General features: G+C 40.7%; 1 protein-coding gene across 3 annotated transcripts in view; it reads right to left on the bottom strand.

The window, feature by feature from the left end:
* BCAS3 (BCAS3 microtubule associated cell migration factor) overlaps window positions 1–20643 on the bottom strand; it is a 657814-nt gene that overhangs the window by 505910 nt on the left and 131261 nt on the right. For all 3 annotated transcript variants that reach the window (XM_069971782.1, XM_069971780.1, XM_069971781.1), the window contains exon 13: window positions 16556–16726. In XM_069971782.1, the coding sequence (XP_069827883.1) occupies window positions 16556–16726 (171 nt within the window). The remainder of the gene's footprint in view (window positions 1–16555; window positions 16727–20643) is intronic.

The following is a 20643-nucleotide window of genomic DNA, read 5'->3' as shown; positions in this document are numbered from 1 at the left end:
CCCCATTAGGAGAATTTTCTCGATATATAAATCTCATTGACCAAGGTCCTAAGAAACGACAGGACATACCGGGAATTATGCTTTTTGGAAAGTACCGAAAACGTAGTTGTAAATATCCTTTATTCTTGTTGGAGAATTATGTAGCTTGCTGCATTAAGGTCTAATGGCTCCCAGAGCTCTAGTTTTATGAGAACAAAGTCGGGTAACATCAGAGGGCAATTAGACACATAAGCAATGGAGAAGACTCCTGGTACAGCAGCAGCAAACTGCGATTAGTGGAAAAGATTCTGACCTTGTGACCTTTGACAGCCAGCTCAGTCACTTCTAATTGGGGTCCGGAGGAAAGAGATATTGTTTGTAAATGTGCTGCAAGTCAAGAACTACAGATGAGGTCAGAGTTAACATACTGAAGTAAGTAGGAGGACTGGGGCTGGCCAGAGTGAAGAGAGAACAAATAGCTACCCTGGGATGCCAAAACAAGATGTTTTTAATGGGATCTCCCATTTACAGACATTATTGCTTAAAGGGAGTCTATAAATACAGAGCACTCAGCACACAGTGCTTAAGATAATAAACCCTGTCTTTTTATTGCAGCACACACTGTGGGGGTAGAGGCGAGAGCCAGCGCTTCCATAGTGGCCTCACCTTTGTACTTGATTGGTGATGTTATCAAGTATGGGGCCTGCACTGTTTCTTTCAAAGTTTCGCCATTAGGAGAAATTAAGGAGAAACATTTCATGGCTCTGTTAAGACTCTAAATCATTCTGATCGGTCAAGTTCTACATCTCTCCACCCAGCGGCGCGTGTATATTAGAAGCAAATACATCAAGTATCTGATTAAAAACAGTCATTCGGGATCAAACTGATCACAACACAGAACTTCAAGTTTAAAAAAAAAAAAAAGTCTTTAAAAGTTTACACAAGATAAAAAAAAATAAGGATGAACCCCCAGCTTCCCTGAAAATATTCATTTTTGCTCCAAAAGATGCGCTACGTCTTATTTTTCCATGAAGAAAAATTAACATTTATTGTTGAACAGGAATTGAGAACATTTATTATATACTGTAAAGTAGTTGTCATCACAAACCAGCAAAACCAACCAGCTCCGTGAATACAACCAACCACCTAGTTACCACAGTACAGTGAAATCCAGAGGGGGGGGGGGTGTCTGGCAGCTGACCATTCCATAAGACTGGCTTCACACTGGTTGGTGAACTCCCACATCTCTCAAATTACCCAATCAAAGCAAAAACACGTATGCCAAAAATGCACAGTGTTAACACAATCTAATATTCTCCATCTGGCCTAGACCGCCATGAAGACTTCCAGCTATCACTCACATATGCAGAATGTCACCCACATACATTTTTGTCTCCTTGTATTTTCAGTAATGTCCTTCACAATACCCCAGCCTCATCAGTAATGTCCTTCACAATACCCCAGCTCTCATCAGTAATGTCCTTCACAATACCCCAGCTCTCATATGCAATGCCCTTCCCAATACCCCAGCCTCATCAGTAATGTCCTTCACAATACCCCAGCCTCATCAGTAATGTCCTTCACAATACCCCAGCCTCATCAGTAATGTCCTTCACGATACCCCAGCCTCATCAGTAATGTCCTTCACAATACCCAGCCTCATCAGTAATGTCCTTCACAATACCCCAGCCTCATCAGTAATGTCCTTCACGATACCCAGCCTCATCAGTAATGTCCTTCACAATACCCCAGCCTCATCAGTAATGTCCTTCACAATACCCCAGCCTCATCAGTAATGTCCTTCAAGATACCCAGCCTCATCAGTAATGTCCTTCACAATACCCCAGCCTCATCAGTAATGTCCTTCACAATACCCCAGCCTCATCAGTAATGTCCTTCACAATACCCCAGCCTCATCAGTAATATCCTTCACAATACCCCAGCCTCATCAGTAATATCCTTCACAATACCCCAGCCTCATCAGTAATGTCCTTCACAATACCCCAGCCTCATCAGTAATATCCTTCACAATACCCCAGCCTCATCAGTAATGTCCTTCACAATACCCCAGCCTCATCAGTAATGTCCTTCACAATACCCCAGCCTCATCAGTAATGTCCTTCACAATACCCCAGCCTCATCAGTAATGTCCTTCTCAATACCCCAGCTCTCATATGCATTTCAGTTCAGATAACACTTCCACTATTGTTCACAATGAGTACTTCCCAGAGACCCAGCATATCCCAGTACTAGATCGGGTCATTTGATGTTTACAGATATCCGTGGTGAGCCCTCCAACCATCACTAAAACAATCCAGGAGAAGCATGCAGCTCTGCAATATTTCTCCTTGTTTTCTTGCTGAACATGTGCTCATAGACTTTCTATGGAGCCAGTGAGAACAATGAGAAACAGCTCTTCTTCCAGTTTGTTATAGAAATCATTGGAGTTTCAGCAACCAGAACCCAACCAATCTGTCAAAAGTTTGCTCCCCCCAACGGTAGTAACAATTTTTTTTTTTATTATTATTTTTTATTTTCAAATTGCACCGGTCCTACCCAATTTTTGGTTCTCGCCTAGATCAAAGAAGGTATAACGCTAGGTTTCCAAAGCAGGGACAGACATCCACCTTATTATAACAACGATCATGAACATTGTGCGCGGCTGTCAATATCACGAGCCGCCTCTCCCGAAGTGGTAACATAGCCATAAACAGATATTAAAGTCACCCAACCTGATACTGTCTGTGGCCTTTGGATCTTGCACTGTACGATTTATAGTCTTACATTATAAAAGGTTGAAGGGCTCAAACCTAATCTATTCATACAGGTTATCACCAACAAAGTTTTTGTACTTTCCTATGTAAGGCGGCACCATGCTGACACTTATCTGCCCATAGTTTACCTCTGATGTTAATTACACACGGACTTCTCATAAGATTTATTTGCAGGCATGGACTGCAGAAAGAGGTGGTAGCAGCAGGATGGGTGGGCTAGCAGATATTACACTCATAGATGAGGATTCCGAGGTCACTGCAAAGTAAATCTAAAAACAAGAAAGCATGCCACAAGCCATGAAGCACATAAAGTTTTATGTGTAAAGCTAATTGCAGCGAGAACATCTGTGTGCATTTATCTGCAATGTACTTCAGCTAATTAACTGATGTAAATAAATAACAATACACATTACTCGCCACAAAATGGCCAACACATCATTAAAAGGAAGGTTAAACAAGTTTATTTCACCGCAAAATACCTGTGTGTACGAGGATAGAGTCAGAAAGGCGTCAGGCCCTCAGCTTCCTATGTAGAGTAACAAAGCATATCCACTTCCATAGCTCTTCTCTATACAATAATGCCCATTGTCTTCTGTTATCACCGTACAGCTGCACTTGGAATTGAAATTCATCTTTACACTTGTACAGTATATTAGCAATGAATATCTCTATGGCACACAAAGAGGAGTAATGTAATGGAGCCGACGTACTCCAAGCACGGAGGAGGATCGGTGTACAGAATACTCGTCTGCTTCTCTTTGTCCATAGACAGAATGCTGGGAATTGTATTATTCTGCCGTGAGATTTCAACAGCAGAGAAAACGACCTCTCTGCTAATGTATTATTATCATTTTTATTATTATGGGAGGATTTCCAATAGCAAAGGAGATAACTCAATAAATAACAAGATATTGGGCCTCATTTACTAACAATGCCGCAATTCTAAGGCGTTATGCTGTCAGTTGTGTCTGTCTTTTTCCTTAAAAAAGTCCAGCAAACTTTTTTATTAAAGTGTTGCATTGCCCCGCAAAAGTTATACAACTTACCAATATACACTTATTACATTTTCCCTGCACTTACTACTGCATCAAGGCTTCACTTCCTGGATAACGTGGTGATGTCACTTCCTGGATAACGTGGTGATGTCACTTCCTGGATAGCATGGTGATGTCACTTCCTGGATAACATGATGTCACTTCCTGGATAGCACGGCGATGTCACTTCCTGGATAGCACGGCGATGTCACTTCCTGGATAACACGGCGATGTCACTTCCTGGATAACACGGCGATGTCACTTCCTGGATAACACGGCGATGTCACTTCCTGGATAACACGGCGATGTCACTTCCTGGATAACACGGCGATGTCACTTCCTGGATAACACGGCGATGTCACTTCCTGGATAACACGGCGATGTCACTTTCTGGATAACATGGTGATGCGGGCTGTGGCTGCTGAAGAGGATGATGGCAGGGGGACACTGAGGGACACAGGGCACTGGAGGGACACTGAGCATCCCTCTGCCATCATCCTCTCAGCAGCCACAGCCTGCACAGCTCTGGGAGTCGGGTCGTGACATCACCGTGTTATCCAGAAAGTGACATCACCATGTTATCCAGGAAGTGACATCACCATGTTATCCAGGAAGTGACCTCACCATGTTATCCAGGATGGGAAGCCTTGATTCAGTAGTGAGTGCAAGGAAAATATATGCTTTATAAACATTTCCTGTAATAAGTGTATATTGGTGATTTTGTATAACTTTTAGGGGGCAAAACAATACTTTAATAAAAAATTTTGTCGGAATTCTCCTTTAATGTGGAGAATGCCCTATGTAAATCTGGACGGTTTTTTAGGACAAAACTAAAACAAGACAAACCCGCCACTATAGAAGTGGTTGTTTTGTAGAATAGGAAACCAGTAAAAAAAATGACAATTTACTTAGTAAATCTGTTGGTTGTGGCGGGTTTTAACAGACACACCCAGGACACGCCCAATTGGAAAAAATTAGTTTTTTGGGGTTTGTGGATAAATTTGTGTAGCATGCCTTTAGTAAATGTGTCTGAACACTAAAAGTGGCCAAACAAATGGACAAAAAACGGACACTTTGCTGCCGGGAACACCCTAGTAAATCAGTCCCATTATCTTTAATACCAAGGTGAATCTATGACTATTTTTTCTCTGGAAGGAAACCACATTTTGCCTGGGCCATAATCCCCCTTCCCCCAAAATATCTTCAAAGCAGAAAAAGATGTATTGCATATCATAAAAAATCTATATTAATGGATGTTTTGGGAACTGAAAAGAATAAAGATATGTAACACTAACAAAAACCTTCTACATGCAAACTAAGATTTCCTGTTGCACCGGAACTCAGATTTATCAAAGTGGAGCAGGATTGTAAAATAAAAGGTGGGGGATGAGGACATCCCATTAGTAGGGGGCCCCATGTGTAGTCCCCCTTTAATCCATGGTCCTCGGTGTAGATCCCATTTAGTAGATGGCCCCCAGTGTGGTCTCCCTGTCAGTAGATGACTCTCAGTAAAGTTCCCCTTTAGCAGGTGACCCCCAGTCTTTATAAGGCCCCCAGTGTAGTCGCCCTTTAGCAGGTGACCCATAGTCAGCAGATGGCCTCCAGTGTAGTCGCCCTCTCAGTATATGGCCTCCAGCATAGTCCCCCTTTAGTAGATGGCCCCCACTGTACATAGATACAGTGTTACAGATGCTGCCTGCGCAGGAGGTTCCAGCCGCTCCTGGCAGTTGGGTGGGACTTCAGGCCCAGGCAGCATCTGTAACACACGAGAGAACGGGGGGGGGGGGGAAGCGCTGCAGTTTTATCACAAATTACAAAGCATAGTCTAAATAACACTGTATATGAAGTGTGGGCACAGATGTGTATATGTATGTAGTAAGTGTGCATACTTGTGTGTAGGGGTATTTCCATTGTCATCATCTCGCTCTTGATAAAATCCTGTGTCTAATCCTGTTCACATAACCTTGAGTTCTGTTAGGCTATAACAATGAACTGTTCATATTGGACCTTACTTTGTATTTTTCCCAATAAGATCAATAAATTATGAGACCACATATACTTTAGTATTGCTTAGAGTTTGACAAAGTACAAGAACTTTGTATTTCTCCATTTCTACCAGTGGTTCCATCATATGCTGATACATCGCTTGACCAGATTTAGCATCAAGCTTTGACGTTCATGAATGCCGTGTAATTGTAGTCAGTCTGATGAGGGGATTTGCATACTTCGGTTGATAAGGGGTTAATATGGTTTTAAATACTTTAATAGAAATGTGCACTGATTTGTAATGCTGTCCTAAACTATGCAGACATTAGTTCTAGTGCAAACCCCATCTGATAAGCGATCTCCAGCCTGCTGTCCATTGTAAAAGCCTGCGCAGACAGAACAATAGCCGTGTTATTTTTACATTTCTATTCTCCAGAATTATGGGACCTTTTGTGGATTCACTTGGTCAGATGGCAGAGGATGATGAATGGTCTTTTTTTCTAACTCTCCCATACAAGGTCACTGGAGAGGCACATCACGAATCATCCCAAATTCATAAGAACAAGAAGCAGGTCTCCTGACACACCATGCTCACCATACACAGGAACAGCTTGAAAACAAAAAAAAGGTTTTTTTTTCAAAACCAACTTGTATCAGAAAGTTTTATAGACTTGTAAATTACTTCTATTAAAAATATAAATCCTTCCAGTACTTATCAGCTGCTGTATGTCCTGCAGGAAGTGGTGTATTCTCTTCAGTCTGACGCAGTGCTCTCTGCTGCCACCTCTGTCCATGTCAGGAACTGTCCAGAGCAGGGGAGGTTTTCTATGACGATTTGTTCCTGCTCTGGACAGTTCCTAATACAGACAGGAAGGATTGAGTTTTTTCAATAGAAACAATTTACCAATCTATATAACTTTCTGAAACCAGTCGATTTAAATAAATTCAGTCGGAGTACCCCTTTAAAGCACCAAGCCTATTTGGTGATACAAAATTTAAAAACTACTCTTGGCGCAGAAATTCTACATATGGCTGAAATTCTGCCTTTTCTGCTTATAAAGGATGTTTCAAAATTAAGGAGACATTCATCAAACATATGAATAAAAGATGGCGGCATTCAATTCTATGTTGGCGACACTGCCTAACAGGTTTACCCCTATCCACAAAACTGGATCCCTGCACCCCACATCGGTTTCATGTTACATTGAGGTTTCCTTACTTCCCCCAATATCCAATCTAGGCCTTTATACTCCATTCTCACGTTCCTAGCAGTAGAACTTTTTTTATTTTTTTCATCGACATATCTATATAAGGGCTTAGTTTTTGTGGGACAACTTGTGCTTTTAATAGGCGCCAATTTCGCATTCACATTTTATTGCTTACTTTTTTGTGGGGGAAATAGAAAAAATAGTTTTTAGATTTATTTTCTATGTTTTATGTTAACGACAAAAATAATATGATCGTTTTTTTTCCTCTAGATCAGTATAATTACAGAGATACCAAATTTGTCTAGATCTTTTTTTTTTCTGTAGTGCAGAGTAAGGCCATGTTCACACAACGTCAAAAATATTGATAAGGCGTCCAATTTTCATATTTAAAAAAACATTAGTTTTTGCAGAGATTTAACTGACTGCATTGGCAATGCATTGGAGTCATTGGGAAGACTGACGTCCAATGCACACAAAGCATTGAAAAACGGACGTTTTTGCCGCAGACGTCAAAATAATGAACATGAACATTATTTTTGGACGTCTTTTGCAAACAGCGGACGTTTTTTATTTGTAGTTCACACAGTTTTCCTTTTGTCACCGTTCTGTCTCCGTTTTTGCTATTAAATTCAATGGACTTTTTAATTAAGCCGCATCCAACGGCCGATTAGTAACCAAACTAGAATAATGTGCAAATGTGCAAACACCCGTCAGTGCACTAAGGGGAGGTCAGGCAACTAAAAAACGTCCATCATTTTAGACTCAAAATGACGGACGTCATTTTAAACGGAGCTGAAAAAACGTTGTGTAAACATAGCCTATAGCCGTTGGCAGATTAACAAAAAAAGCAATCTTTTATTGTTTTTTTGTTTCTTTTTTTACAATGTTTATAACACGCAGAATAAATAATAAAACATTGTATTATTCAGGAGCTTCAGCAATACCAAATATGTATATTTAATATACATATATAATACAACTTTATTAAAACCTAACCTATAATAGGGCTTGTTTTTTGACGGACAAGTTGTACTTTCTATTGGCACCATCTTTAGATACATATGAATTTGATTGTTTTCTTTTCCTTTTTTTTTTTTAAAGCAAATTACTGAAATACTTCAAGTCTGGTGGGTAGCTTTTTCATTTTTATAGCGTTCATCATGTGGGTTACATAATGAGATAATATTATAATTTAGGCTTTTAGGAATGTGGTGATATAAAATGTGTATGTTTATATTTTTTATAAAAAAATATTTTGTAAGGGGAAATTGTGTAGTAGTATTTTTTGGGAAAAGGGGTGGAACTTTGTTTTTTACTTAATAGTCCTACAAAGGGACTTTAAAATTAGTGTTAAAGCGAATGTACAATTCGCTTTAAGCATCACCCATGTATAGAATGGCACCAATGCAGTGTTCCTTTTTTTCCCCTGATGGTAAATTCGCTTTAAGGCTGGGTTCACACTATGTATATTTGAGGCTGTATTTGGTCCTCATGTCAGGTCCTCATAGCAACCAAAACCAGGAGTGGATTGAAAACACAGAAAGGATCTGTTCACACAATGTTGAAATTGAGTGGATGGCCGCCATATAACAGTAAATAACGGCCATTATTTCAATACCACAGCCGTTGTTTTAAAATAACAGCAAATATTTGCCATTAAATGGCGGCCATCCACTCAATTACAACATTATGTGAACAGAGCCTTTCTGTGTTTTCAATCCACTCCTGGTTTTGGTTGCTATACAGCCTCACAAATACAGCCTCAAATATACATAGTGTGAACCCAGCCTTAGGAAGCATAATCACTCAAGTATAATACATGCTCGACGGTCTGGCTACTACATAAAAACACTGGTTTTCATGCTTCAAGCTTCAAGACTGATGCTCAGTCAATCAGCATCAGCGGTGAGATATTGCTGCTGCAGCTGCTGATTGTCTGAGTGGCGTGCCCCCAAAAGAGCACAGTCTGGATCCTAGGGGGTAGTGTAAGGTTATCATCTTCACTTAACTCCTTGGGGGCCAAATAAACAGTTTAGCCCTGAAGGGGTTAAGTAGGGATGCTAAGCATTCTCCCTTAATAGAGATGAGCAAGCCGGGTTCGGTTTCAAGTCCATCCGAACTTGAACGTTCGGCATGTGATTAGCTGGGGCTACTGAACTTGGATAAAGCTCTAAGGTTGTCTGGAAAACATGGATACAGCCAATGACTATATCCATGTTTTCCACATAGTCTTAGGGCTTTATCCAACCTTAGCAGCCACCTCTAATCAAATGCCGAACGATCGGGTTCGGATAGACTCGAGCCTGCTCGAGGTTCGCTCATCTCTATCCCTTAACCACCTAGGAGCTAGACAATAAGAAGCTATCTGTATAGATGCTGTATACTGTAAGGAGCAGAACACCTGTAAAAAGGGTGTTCTGTTCCTGACTTTTTCTTCATAAATACATTTTTTTTTTTTTTTAAAGCAGACACTCTGTTTATTTAAGCCGGGTTCACACTATGTAAAAAAACACGTCCGTATTTTATAACAACGGCCGTATTTGCGCAAACAAGGGCCATTATTTGTGAAATAACGGCCATTGTTTGCGCAAATACGGCCGTTATAAAATACGGACATGCTTTTTACGTAGTGTGAACATAGCCTTAAACTTTAAAAGGCAAAACAGGGTTGTGTAGGCATAGTGTCCTGTCAAATCTGATATCAGGAGGGGAAAGATACAACTGCACTATGGGCAATACAGATATTGTGGCCAGTTCCCCTAGGTATTCCTATGTGCCCCCCTGTACACCTAAAAAAGAAAAAGCAAACATACTCACCCCCACTGATCCCCTGCCACTGTCACGTCTTCAGGCCTTCGCTGCTGTTGATCCCTCTTCTTCCTCCTTCCCGTGACATTTCATGCGTGGGATGAAAGGTCAATCGGAAGAAGAGAAGAGAAGCGCAGCAAGATCAGTGGAGGTAATTATTTAGGCTTTTTTTTTTTCATTGAAATGAAAAATAACTGTTCCCCTTTAAGAAGTAATAATCAGCAGAAACTCTGAGAAAGCAGTAACATAACAAGAGTCATCTGATGACATCCCAGAAATAATATGTATGAAAATGTCTTGCATCCTCTTAAAGTATAATTTTATCATAACTTTCAAGAAAGTATATACAAAGTCCTTATAATTATTTTAAGTATGTACTCCAAAGAGAGCATTAATGGCCGGTTCATGCCCTCAGTACGATTAAACAAAGAGTTGCATTAACGTAAAACAAACAAAGTTTGACTGAGCCATTTATCACCCTCTGTTGCAGTGTTAGAGTTCACAGGTTCAAATCCTAGTAAAGTCAATTAAGCATTTATATAAAGGTCATTCAAATAAATAGCAGCTGTAAACGTGCATTATAAAACTCGATGATGGCGGAAGACGGAGTAATTGGATGGAATTAAGATTGTTGCAATTTAAAGCGCAGACATAAGAATGTAAAAAAAAAACTTTCAGTTTGTAAAGTTTTCATCAGAGTTTACAGGACAGTTCAGGTGGGATAGCTTGTACGGCCATAGGAGGGTCTTCAAAGTGGGAGACCATCCATGAGTTTTGGTGCCCAAATTAAGAAGCCAGTTCCTGAGAAAAGTACAGTACCCCTCCAGGAGGCAAAACACAACTCGGGGGTCCGAGAAGCAGTGGGGCCAATACAAGGAATAATCCCCACCAATACAAGAAAGAATCCCCAACAATACAAGAAAGGATCCCCACCAATACAAGAAAGAATCCCCACCAATACAAGAAAGGATCCCCACCAATACAAGGAACAATCCCCACCAATACAAGGAACAATCCCCACCAATACAAGAAAGAATCCCCACCAACACAAGGAAGGATCACCACCAATACAAGGAACAATCCCCACCAATACAAGGAACAATCCCCACCAATACAAGGAACAATCCCCACCAATTCAAGAAAAAATCCCTGCCAATACAAAGAAAAATCCCCACCAATATAAGGAAGGATCCCCACCAATTCAAGGAAGAATCCCCACCAATACAAGGAAGGATCCCCACCAATTCAAGGAAGAATCCCCACCAATACAAGGAAGGATCACCACCAATACAAGGAAGGATCAACACTAATACAAGGAAGGATCACCACCAATACAAGGAAGGCCTAATAAAGTACGGAGGACGCTGTGTTCCCCAAACATGTTGCTTTCACGGCCAATGCACGTAGGGTCCAGGCTATGGAGAGTTAAAATCCCTAAAAGGGAGTGTTTCCCATTATAATACAGTAATACCTTTGTTCTAAAACTTATTTGGTAAAGGAGGGCACTCTGGGACCAAGCAGGGTCTTCCCATAGGAAATAATGTAAATGTGTTTAATTGGTTCCAGCAGCCGCCAATAATTACCTGCAGTGTCATTTATTACATAGAAAAGTGCCCAGTGTAATCACTACAGTACAGAGCAGCACTATATACTCTACAGGATAGAACAGCACTATATACTGTACAGGACATTATACACAGGAAATGTTCAACACAACCAGCAATTAGATTACAGCCGCCAGCCATTAGTCACCAGCTCCTCACTCATCCTTTACTGTATAGTTCTCCCCCATCCCAGCACTGTAACGGATGGAAGATGGTGGTGCACTGACTCTACTACTACTGCACTCCAGCAGTCTTATACAGTACAGGATGGGGGTGCACTGCTTGTACTACTACTGTGCTGTATATGCACTCCAGCAGTATTATACAGTACAGGATGGGAGATGGCGGTGCACTGCCTGTACTACTACTGTGCTGTATATACACTCCAGCAGTCTTATACAGTACAGGATGGGAGATGGTGGTGCACTGCTTGTACTACTACTGTGCTGTATATGCACTCCAGCAGTCTTATACAGTACAGGATGGGAGATGGTGGTGCACTGTCTGTACTACTACTGTGCTGTGTATGCACTCCAGCAATTTGTACTGTATGTGAAGCCTCTCCAGTGCTAAACTCACCATGTACATGATTCAAATTCACGAAAACATTCAAACACTGAGCAACGTCCCAGTTCTGAATGCTACTTGCAGGAAATTGTTGGTTAGAATATCAAACAGTTTGAGTTCAGAAGCGTTCGCACACCAAGGTTACACTGTAAATAGATTTAACCCCTTGACCAAAGGTCGTTCATGACTGGGTGTCCAGGTCACATGTTCATCCTCGTCTTCTGGTTGGAGGCTGAATTTTTGCGCCCTTATCTACAGTTTTTAATGGTACCATATTGGTGCAAATGGAAATATTTGATTGCTTTTTATAAAAAAATCCAATATATAAAGAAAAATAGCAGTTCTGGTGTTTTTATTTTAACTTTTTGTTTCCGCTGTTCTCCGTGCGGGAACAATATTGTTATATTTTAAACAGACCGGACAATTCTGCACGCTACAATACTAAATATGTTTATTTAGTTTTACATATTTTTATTTGTATAATGGGAAAGAGGTGATTAAACTTTTATTGGGGGAGGGGATTTTTTTTAAATATATTTTTTAAAAACTTAGGGGGAGATTTATCAAAGGGTGTAACATTTAGACTGGTGCAAACTGCCCACAGCAACCAATCACAGTTGTCTTTCCTTTCACCAGAGCTAAGAGCTGAGTTGTGATTGGTTGCTGTGAGAGCTGAGCTGTGATTGGTTCCTGTGAGAGCTGAGCTGTGATTGGTTCCTGTGAGAGCTGAGCTGTGAGAGCTGAGCTGTGATTGGTTCCTGTGGGAAATGAGCTGTTATTGGTTGATGTGAGCTGAGCTGTGATTGGTTCCTGTGGGCAGTTTGCCCCAGTCTAAACTTTCTCCCCTTTGATAAATCTGCCCCCAAAGAGGATAGTGGTAAAGTGTCTGCCATGTTGCACAGCCTCAGGCTCCTTCTATAGAAGATTAACCCTTTGCAATCTACTGGCATTCTCATCTGATCAGGGTAGATAGCTGTATGTTTTACAGTCTCCATGATCATTAGGGTCAGATTTCATGGTTACATCTATATATGTTTCGCCTCCCGCCCTTACTGTATAACTTATAATTCCTTCAGTATTTGATCCTATGAGTTAGGATGGTATTATATGTTGGTTGTCATCTATTATCATGTCTGTTAGTTGGGGATCATAATTGTATTTCTATATCAGATACCTCGTCCATAAAGGTTAATAGAGACCAAAATGTCCAAACAAACTTGTATCATCGCGGCAGTCCCTGAATTGTCGCCTTATTCACCACTAGAACCTCCCTATTTGGAGTCTGAAGACAACAACTTATATAATTACAGTCTATGGACGGTAACAGAGGCGATCATCTCTGTTCTGCTCTCAATGGGGAGTGGTGAATCTGGGCACGCTCCCCATTAGGAAAGGATTAGTATGAGCCCCACACACCAGGTTCGAAAACTAAATGGGGGAGCGGTGAAGGGAATTTAGAAAAAAGAAAAATATCAGATGATCCAGTGGAGCAGAAGCCTGAGATGGATCCTGGCAAATCATATGCAGATATGAACATAAGACATTAGGTCTTTCTACAAGATGGCATAAAAGTGCCTCCCCTGCTTCCCTATACATAAGTTGACTGCAGTGACTGAATGCTAATTCATACAGCCAGAGTGGTGGAAGCGGACGTGCGCACGCCCTCCCTTTTAGACACTGCAGGACAGTGAGCATGGCAGGATTCCGCCATTTTTGCACAGTGTGAACTGGGCCTTAAGGCCCTTTTACATGAACAGATCATCGGCCAGAAGTGTTAGTAGAAACGCCCAATGCCCAACCTCCTCCAGAATGATTGACAGCCAGAGAAGGCGGGGACTTAAGATACAGTCAGTGGCCGGAATATGGGAAACAAGGATCGTTTGTGCGGCCAGGGCCCCTCGATTCATTGTGCCATGTTTGTGGCCAACAAATCTTTTGATCTATAAAGACCTTAACAGTAGGATATCCTGTGGCCACATATGTTGTCTCTCACAACATGGCTCCCAACTGGCATTTCTGAGCAGCATAATGCTCACCTATAAACAGCAATGGTTCGCCGGGAATGTATCCACCAAATTGTAACCCTTTCTTGCCATACCCAGTGGTCAGTTTTCTTACCAAACACTTATAGTGAGCCAGCTTTGCAACCTATGTGCGTGCAGGATCTACAGGCTCAACCGCAACCTCTCAGAACCAATGTGCCGCGGGATGCCGTATGGGACCGGTATGCCCCGATGCCCAACCATATCTTATTTTATAACCAGGCTTTTGAGGCTAGATGTTGTCCAACAGGGTACTAGAGTCTCCTTTCCAATGTATAGTTTTCCCTAATAAACTTATCCTTTCACTCTAATATTGTAATCACAATCATCTATAATTGTGTGACCCTGGCGCACGCCATAAAAAAGGAGCAGACTCGTCTCCCCACTCAGTGGCGTGTGCCTGCCGTACCCCTTTCTGATGGATGGGTGGGGGCGGGGTTAGGTGAGGAGGAGGCGTGGCCTTATTTATGAAGATTTATGGCTGGAGGCAGGCGCAAACCAAGCAAAAATCTACTTCTGCTAAAGAGCAAGCGTAAACTTTTGCGCATTGCACTGAGCACAGGGCCGGCTGTACTAAGAGGTGTGCGCCTCTTAGTAAAAAGGGTTCGAGCTTCATTTAAGACTGTTGTACTGATACGGCAGTCTTGATAAATGTCCCCTAGAAAGTTTTACTGCACTACAACATCTCCTTTGGTAAGTTCTTTTTTGGCCAACGTATACAGAATAGTTAGCAACAATCTTCACTTCTTAAGCAACAATCTTCACTTCTTAGTTTACTATATAACTAACATTGAAGATTATAGCAAGGATTTTTCTCTCTTCAGTTCCTTTATGGCATGTTCATCCGGCAGATGTCAAACTGTGTAGAATCTAAAGTGCACGGCCACTCGCTCCATTGTGTGCTGTGGGAAGTTCTGATGCGGGAGTGCACGGATGCGCCTGCATCAGAACTCTGCAGCCCTAAAGGTCATCTAGATGGTACTGCAGTACTGTCCGGGATGATCTTTCCAGAGACTGGCCGCGTCTCGGAACAGCCAGTTTCTTACATAGTCTGAACATAGCCACATACTGTATTTTAGTACATGTGATTAATGTATAATGTATATAATGTGTTATTATAGTACACAGGATTAGGCTGGGTTCACACTACGTATATTTCAGTCAGTATTGTGGTCCTCATATTGCAACCAAAACCAGGAGGGGATTAAAAACACAGAAAGGCTCTGTCCATACAATGTTGAAATTGAGTGGATGGCCGCCATATAACAGTAAATAACTTCCATTATTTCTATATAACAGCCGTTGTTTTAAAATAACAGCAAATATTTGCCATTATATGGCGGCCATCCACTCAATTTCAACATTATGTGAACAGAGCCTTTCTGTGTTTTTAATCCACTCCTGGTTTTGGTTGCAATATGAGGACCACAATACTGACTGAAATATACGTAGTGTGAACCCACCCTTAATGTACTTATAAATATATAGTGCAGGTACATACTGTATTATAGTACACAGGATTAATGTACTTCTAGATATATAGTGCAGGTACATACTGTATTATAGTACACAGGATTAATGTACTTATAGATATATAGTGCAGGTATATACTGTATAAGGCTATGTTCACACTATGTATATTTGAGGCTGTATTTGGTCCTCATGTCAGGTCCTCAGAGCAACCAAAACCAGGAGTGGATTGAAAACACAGAAAGGATTTGTTCACATAATGTTGAAATTGAGTGGATGGCCGCCATATAACGGTAAATAACTTCCATTATTTCAATACAACAGCCGTTGTTTTAAAATAACAGCAAATATTTGCCATTAAATGACGGCCATCCACTCAATTACAACATTATGTGAACAGAGCCTTTCTGTGTTTTCAATCCACTCCTTGTTTTGGTTGCTATACAGCCTCAAATATACGTAGTGTGAACCCAGCCTTATAGTACACAGGATTAATGTACTTATAGATATATAGTGCACATATATACTGTATTATAGTACACAGGATTAAAATACTAATAGATATATAGTGCAGGAATAAACTGTATTATAGTACACAGGATTAACGTACTTATAGACATATAGTGCACATATATACTGTATTATAGTACACAGGATTAAAATACTAATAGATATATAGTGCAGGTATATACTGTATTATAGTACACAGGATTAATGTACTTATAGACATAAAGTGCAGAGACTACATATGCAAGCTATTGGTTCAAGACCATATGTTGTGGCCATGAATGCGCATAATTGATCCTGCCTTGGGCTCTAACAACTGGCCTTTCCCTTTAATGATTTTTTTCCCACTCTAAACATTGGGTTGACTCTCACTCATCTTTTAAATAATTTATTTTCTGTTAATTGTGGTTGGGCACTTAGTAATAAAATGGTGCCTCCTCTTCTTCCCCCAACTAACCTATTAACCACTCTACAAAAAAAATAAAATGACACCCTCCGGCCCGCTATGATGAAGCATAAGTGATTTCCCACCAGCAGCAGCAATGGTTTACTGCTCGTCTACAACATAACAATTACCTGTCCTTCAGCAACAGTCTCTGTATCAATAATAGTGATAACGCCTGCAACAAGAGGACTGCGCCGGGTGTTGCTGTGTATCGATAGGTCTTCGTCTGAGGATCCTGCAGGCAGCGTACCAGTTAGCTGAGTAACAACCTTTCCAACCATTGTAAGACCGGTCTTAAGAGTCTGCGGGAAAGAAAATGTAATAATCATTAAGGAGATAATACTATATTACCATCTATACTCATCTACGCTGCCATATACAAATGGAAATATACTACAAATATATATATATAGTAGGGATCTTCCCAGGGGATGGTGTGTTTGGACACAGTTCACAGCAGACTTGGACTTATAAAATAAAACCTTGGCGTTTATTTGCAGCATAAACAGTCCAGCAAAGCATAAATACAGCCACACCGTGCTTTTAAGAATAAAACAAACAAAAAGGTCTTGCCCGTCTGTGCGCTTACTCACAGGTTGGCTCACCTATCACTTATCACAGTGCGTCTTTCACCTGGATACCGCAGGGTGTGTATAAGCTCCAGCAGAGGCTTTATTCCCAGGTTGTTCACTCCTGGCTGAGAGCAATTCCCTGCACTCTGTGCAACCTTTTACCTTCTCAGGCTGACTGCTCACCTGATGGCAATACCCGAACTGGATCGGAGGAAGGAAATGGCAAGTCCCACTACCAACCTACCCGCCATTCCAGTAAGTCCAGGCCCGGAAAAAAGGAACAACAACTCAGCAGCATAACACTACTGAGTAACAGATCCCTCCTGGACTCACCATCTCACACTAAGCAGTAACCTTGGTGAGATGTACATCCCCTCGAACACTTTTCCAGTGACATGTCTACAATATATATATATATATATATATATATATATATATATATATATACACATACACACACGCACCCCACAGCAAAAAACAAAATCAATTAAGATATATATTATTTTACAGTTGTTCAAGTCAAAGAAAAATAAACACCGCACCAATAAAACAACAAGTGGGCGTCTAACGCAATACATTTCATCTATAACTGTGGGAAAAGATTCGTGTTCGACAGACAGTGATAAATTACCCAATAAGTAATGTATGTTTTATAAAAAAAAATAAAAAAAAATAAATAAATGTACGTCTGCTTGTCTACACCCCGGCCAGTACCTAGAAACTATTTATAATGTACTCGCTGACAACTCATTCTCAGAACTTTCACTAAGATACTCAACGTAAAAATGTGATTCAATCGATGTCATCGGTAATATACGTTAGTGTAGTTGTATCTCCATTGTATAAGCTACACATCAAGAAATTGTCTTTGGCTTTTTGGATTTTCCTAAATATATTTTCCATTCAACATCAAATCAATGTATAAAAAATAAATAAATAAATATACAGAATGAATATCAGGAAGACCTGAATAAAACAAATAGTTAATGAACTGGTGTTTAAGAATATCTCATAGCCAGACTTGTCGTTTATTTTTTTTTTATTTTTTCACGGACACAAAAAGTAAAACGAAAAAGTCATGGTCACATCTCTTCATGCTCGTTCTGCACATACATATCAATAACTAAAACAACACAACAGATTGAGGGCAAAAACTTAGTATTCACAGTTATATATATTGGGATACAGTAGTGGTAGAGTAGAATTCAAACTAACTAAAAAGAGTTAAAACCAGCAGCCCCAACAGGAAAAACCACGTACTAAGGAGGGAAGAGAGAACCTAAAGTAATGAATTACACATCTGACACTTATACAAATAGCCAGGTGCGTATTTAGTGTATGGAACCACACACACACACACACACACACCACGATATTTGGGCTGGGTGTCAGAGTGCATGGAGTGATATCTGCTGTAATAATGGTAAATAAAGAGGTAAACATAAAAGGAGAATCTACACCTGGTTACATCTGGGGGCAGCTCTGGTGTTTCCGCCATACTGATTTGTATTTCATCACTGAAATAGTTTCCTAATGTTGCCTACACTTTCTATAAGGCCTCTGGTTGTAGTTTTATCACCTAATCGAAACCAATCTAATCAGCTTGGTGAACTGCGGAGACTCATACTGTACGTGGGTTGGGGTTAGCTCTTATTATAGTTTGGTGTACTTTCTAAGTCACATAAAAAAAAAATTTGAGAAATAAAGTCATGGGGAAAAAGAGATTTGACCTATAATCACAATTGAGACGTCTTATGAAGAAAGAAACAATAATGGAATTAACTTAACGGTATCTCCTTATCATTTCGTGTATCCAGAAAACCTCCCATCTGCCTTATATCTGAAGCTGCCATTGACCGGCACTCTAGTCATTCAACACAACCAAAGCTGTAAAATTCTGCTGGTTTTATTTTAGATTTCTCAATGGAGATCATACATGAGAAGTCGGAGACCCTCTCCTGATGATTTATATATATATATAATAGGCTTCCATGCTTTATCACATCATTTCATCACTTGTTAATATCTGTGAAGTGACCTCTGAAGGAACCATAACTTTACTTATAAAACAAATTATATATCTGGGCCAGACCGGCAATAATAGGAGCTGGAGCCTAAAGTTTTGTGTTACAAAAAAAAAAAATTAAATGTCTTCAAAATCAGTCACACAGAAGAGTCATTTCAGCCTTTTCAAACTTTTTATGCAGTACAGTATTAACTTGGGCTGTAAGAACGTCTCCTTATTGGATTTATAGTATGCATTTATATTAATTGTTTTATTATTAAGATTAGGAGATCCGACTGACTCGTGCAAGGTAACAATGATTGGGCAGTAGTAATGGAATAGGGAAAAAAGCATAGTTTTATTTTTCTGAACAACAAATGAGATGTGGAAATACAGACTGTAGATGTGCCGGGCCGGTGGAGTAGAGAAGAACATCGTATACACAACCAGCTCGTGAGGCGCAGTCAGCATCAATGTGAACGAGGGTGGACAGAAACATAGAGGCACTGCCACCAAAGAAGCAACTCTATATTTATAAAAACAGGGAAAGGGGAGAATCTCCATTTTGTGGTTAACATATAACCCATTGGAATCTACCATCACTTTTATGCTGCCTGAACCTGAAGTCATTGGGGGGGGGGGGGTGTTCATACCACACAAATCAAACACCTTTTGACCAAGATTATGGTTGTTCTAGAGTAACACAAGCCAACACAATAAACAGAATGTTCTGGATAAAAGAGGTGATGACCTACAGAAGTGTGAACTCAAAAGTCCCGGTCTTATTAAATGGAAAGTTTTTATCAAATGAAATTCCAGTATCAAGTGGTGGGTGTGCATCCATGACACCGCTCCATTCATACCAGAGACTCAGGGCCAAGTTCTAGAGATCACAGAAGACCCAGCAATCAACTCACTCCTACCTGACAAATATCGGCGAATAGTTAGGGCTATGTTCACACAACGCCAAAATGACTACAGCCGTTATTTGCCATTAAATGATGGCTGTCCAAGAAAAACATCCATCATTTTGACTGGGTGTGAACATAGCCTAAATGTGTCACACTGTGTCCTGGTCAAAAGTAACAAATATGCTTCGAAATAAACCAGGTATTATGCACTAGGTTGACAGACTTAAGGGCCTATTACACCGGCCAATTCAGAGGAGCAAGTGAGCATCAACCTTTCAGGCATATCAGATGCCAAAATTAAAAGAACCATTTGCAAATGAAGAAGAGGGGAGTGGAGCACCCAAATCTGTGGAGCAGTAGCACCACATAAGTGACGATGAAGCAGGATTTTAGTTTATTCACAGGGACCATGGGTCCTTTTTAAAGCAGAAGTCCAGGCAGACCTCTTTTTATCACACATGGCGGGGTGGAAGGGGGGGACGGATAAAAGAAATAGCATGCTCTCACCTCCCCAGCTCCAACGCTGGTGGCCACATACGGTCAATCTGGTCCCCAGACGCTTCCTGGTCTGAGTGGGGACCCGGCTCGTAACATGTGAGGTCCACTCAGCCAGTCAGCCACCCCGCTAAGGTTACTGATCAGCAGCCGGGATCCCAGGGACCGGATCGACAGTATGCGGCCACCAGTGTCGGAGCCGAGGAGGTAAGAGCATGTTATTTCTTTTATCGGCC

The sequence above is a fragment of the Dendropsophus ebraccatus genome, chromosome 5 (assembly GCF_027789765.1).
Source record: "Dendropsophus ebraccatus isolate aDenEbr1 chromosome 5, aDenEbr1.pat, whole genome shotgun sequence".
NCBI lineage: Eukaryota > Metazoa > Chordata > Amphibia > Anura > Hylidae > Dendropsophus > Dendropsophus ebraccatus.
Note: the sequence above shows the minus strand (reverse complement) of the source record. Positions and strands in the feature narration are given on the sequence as shown.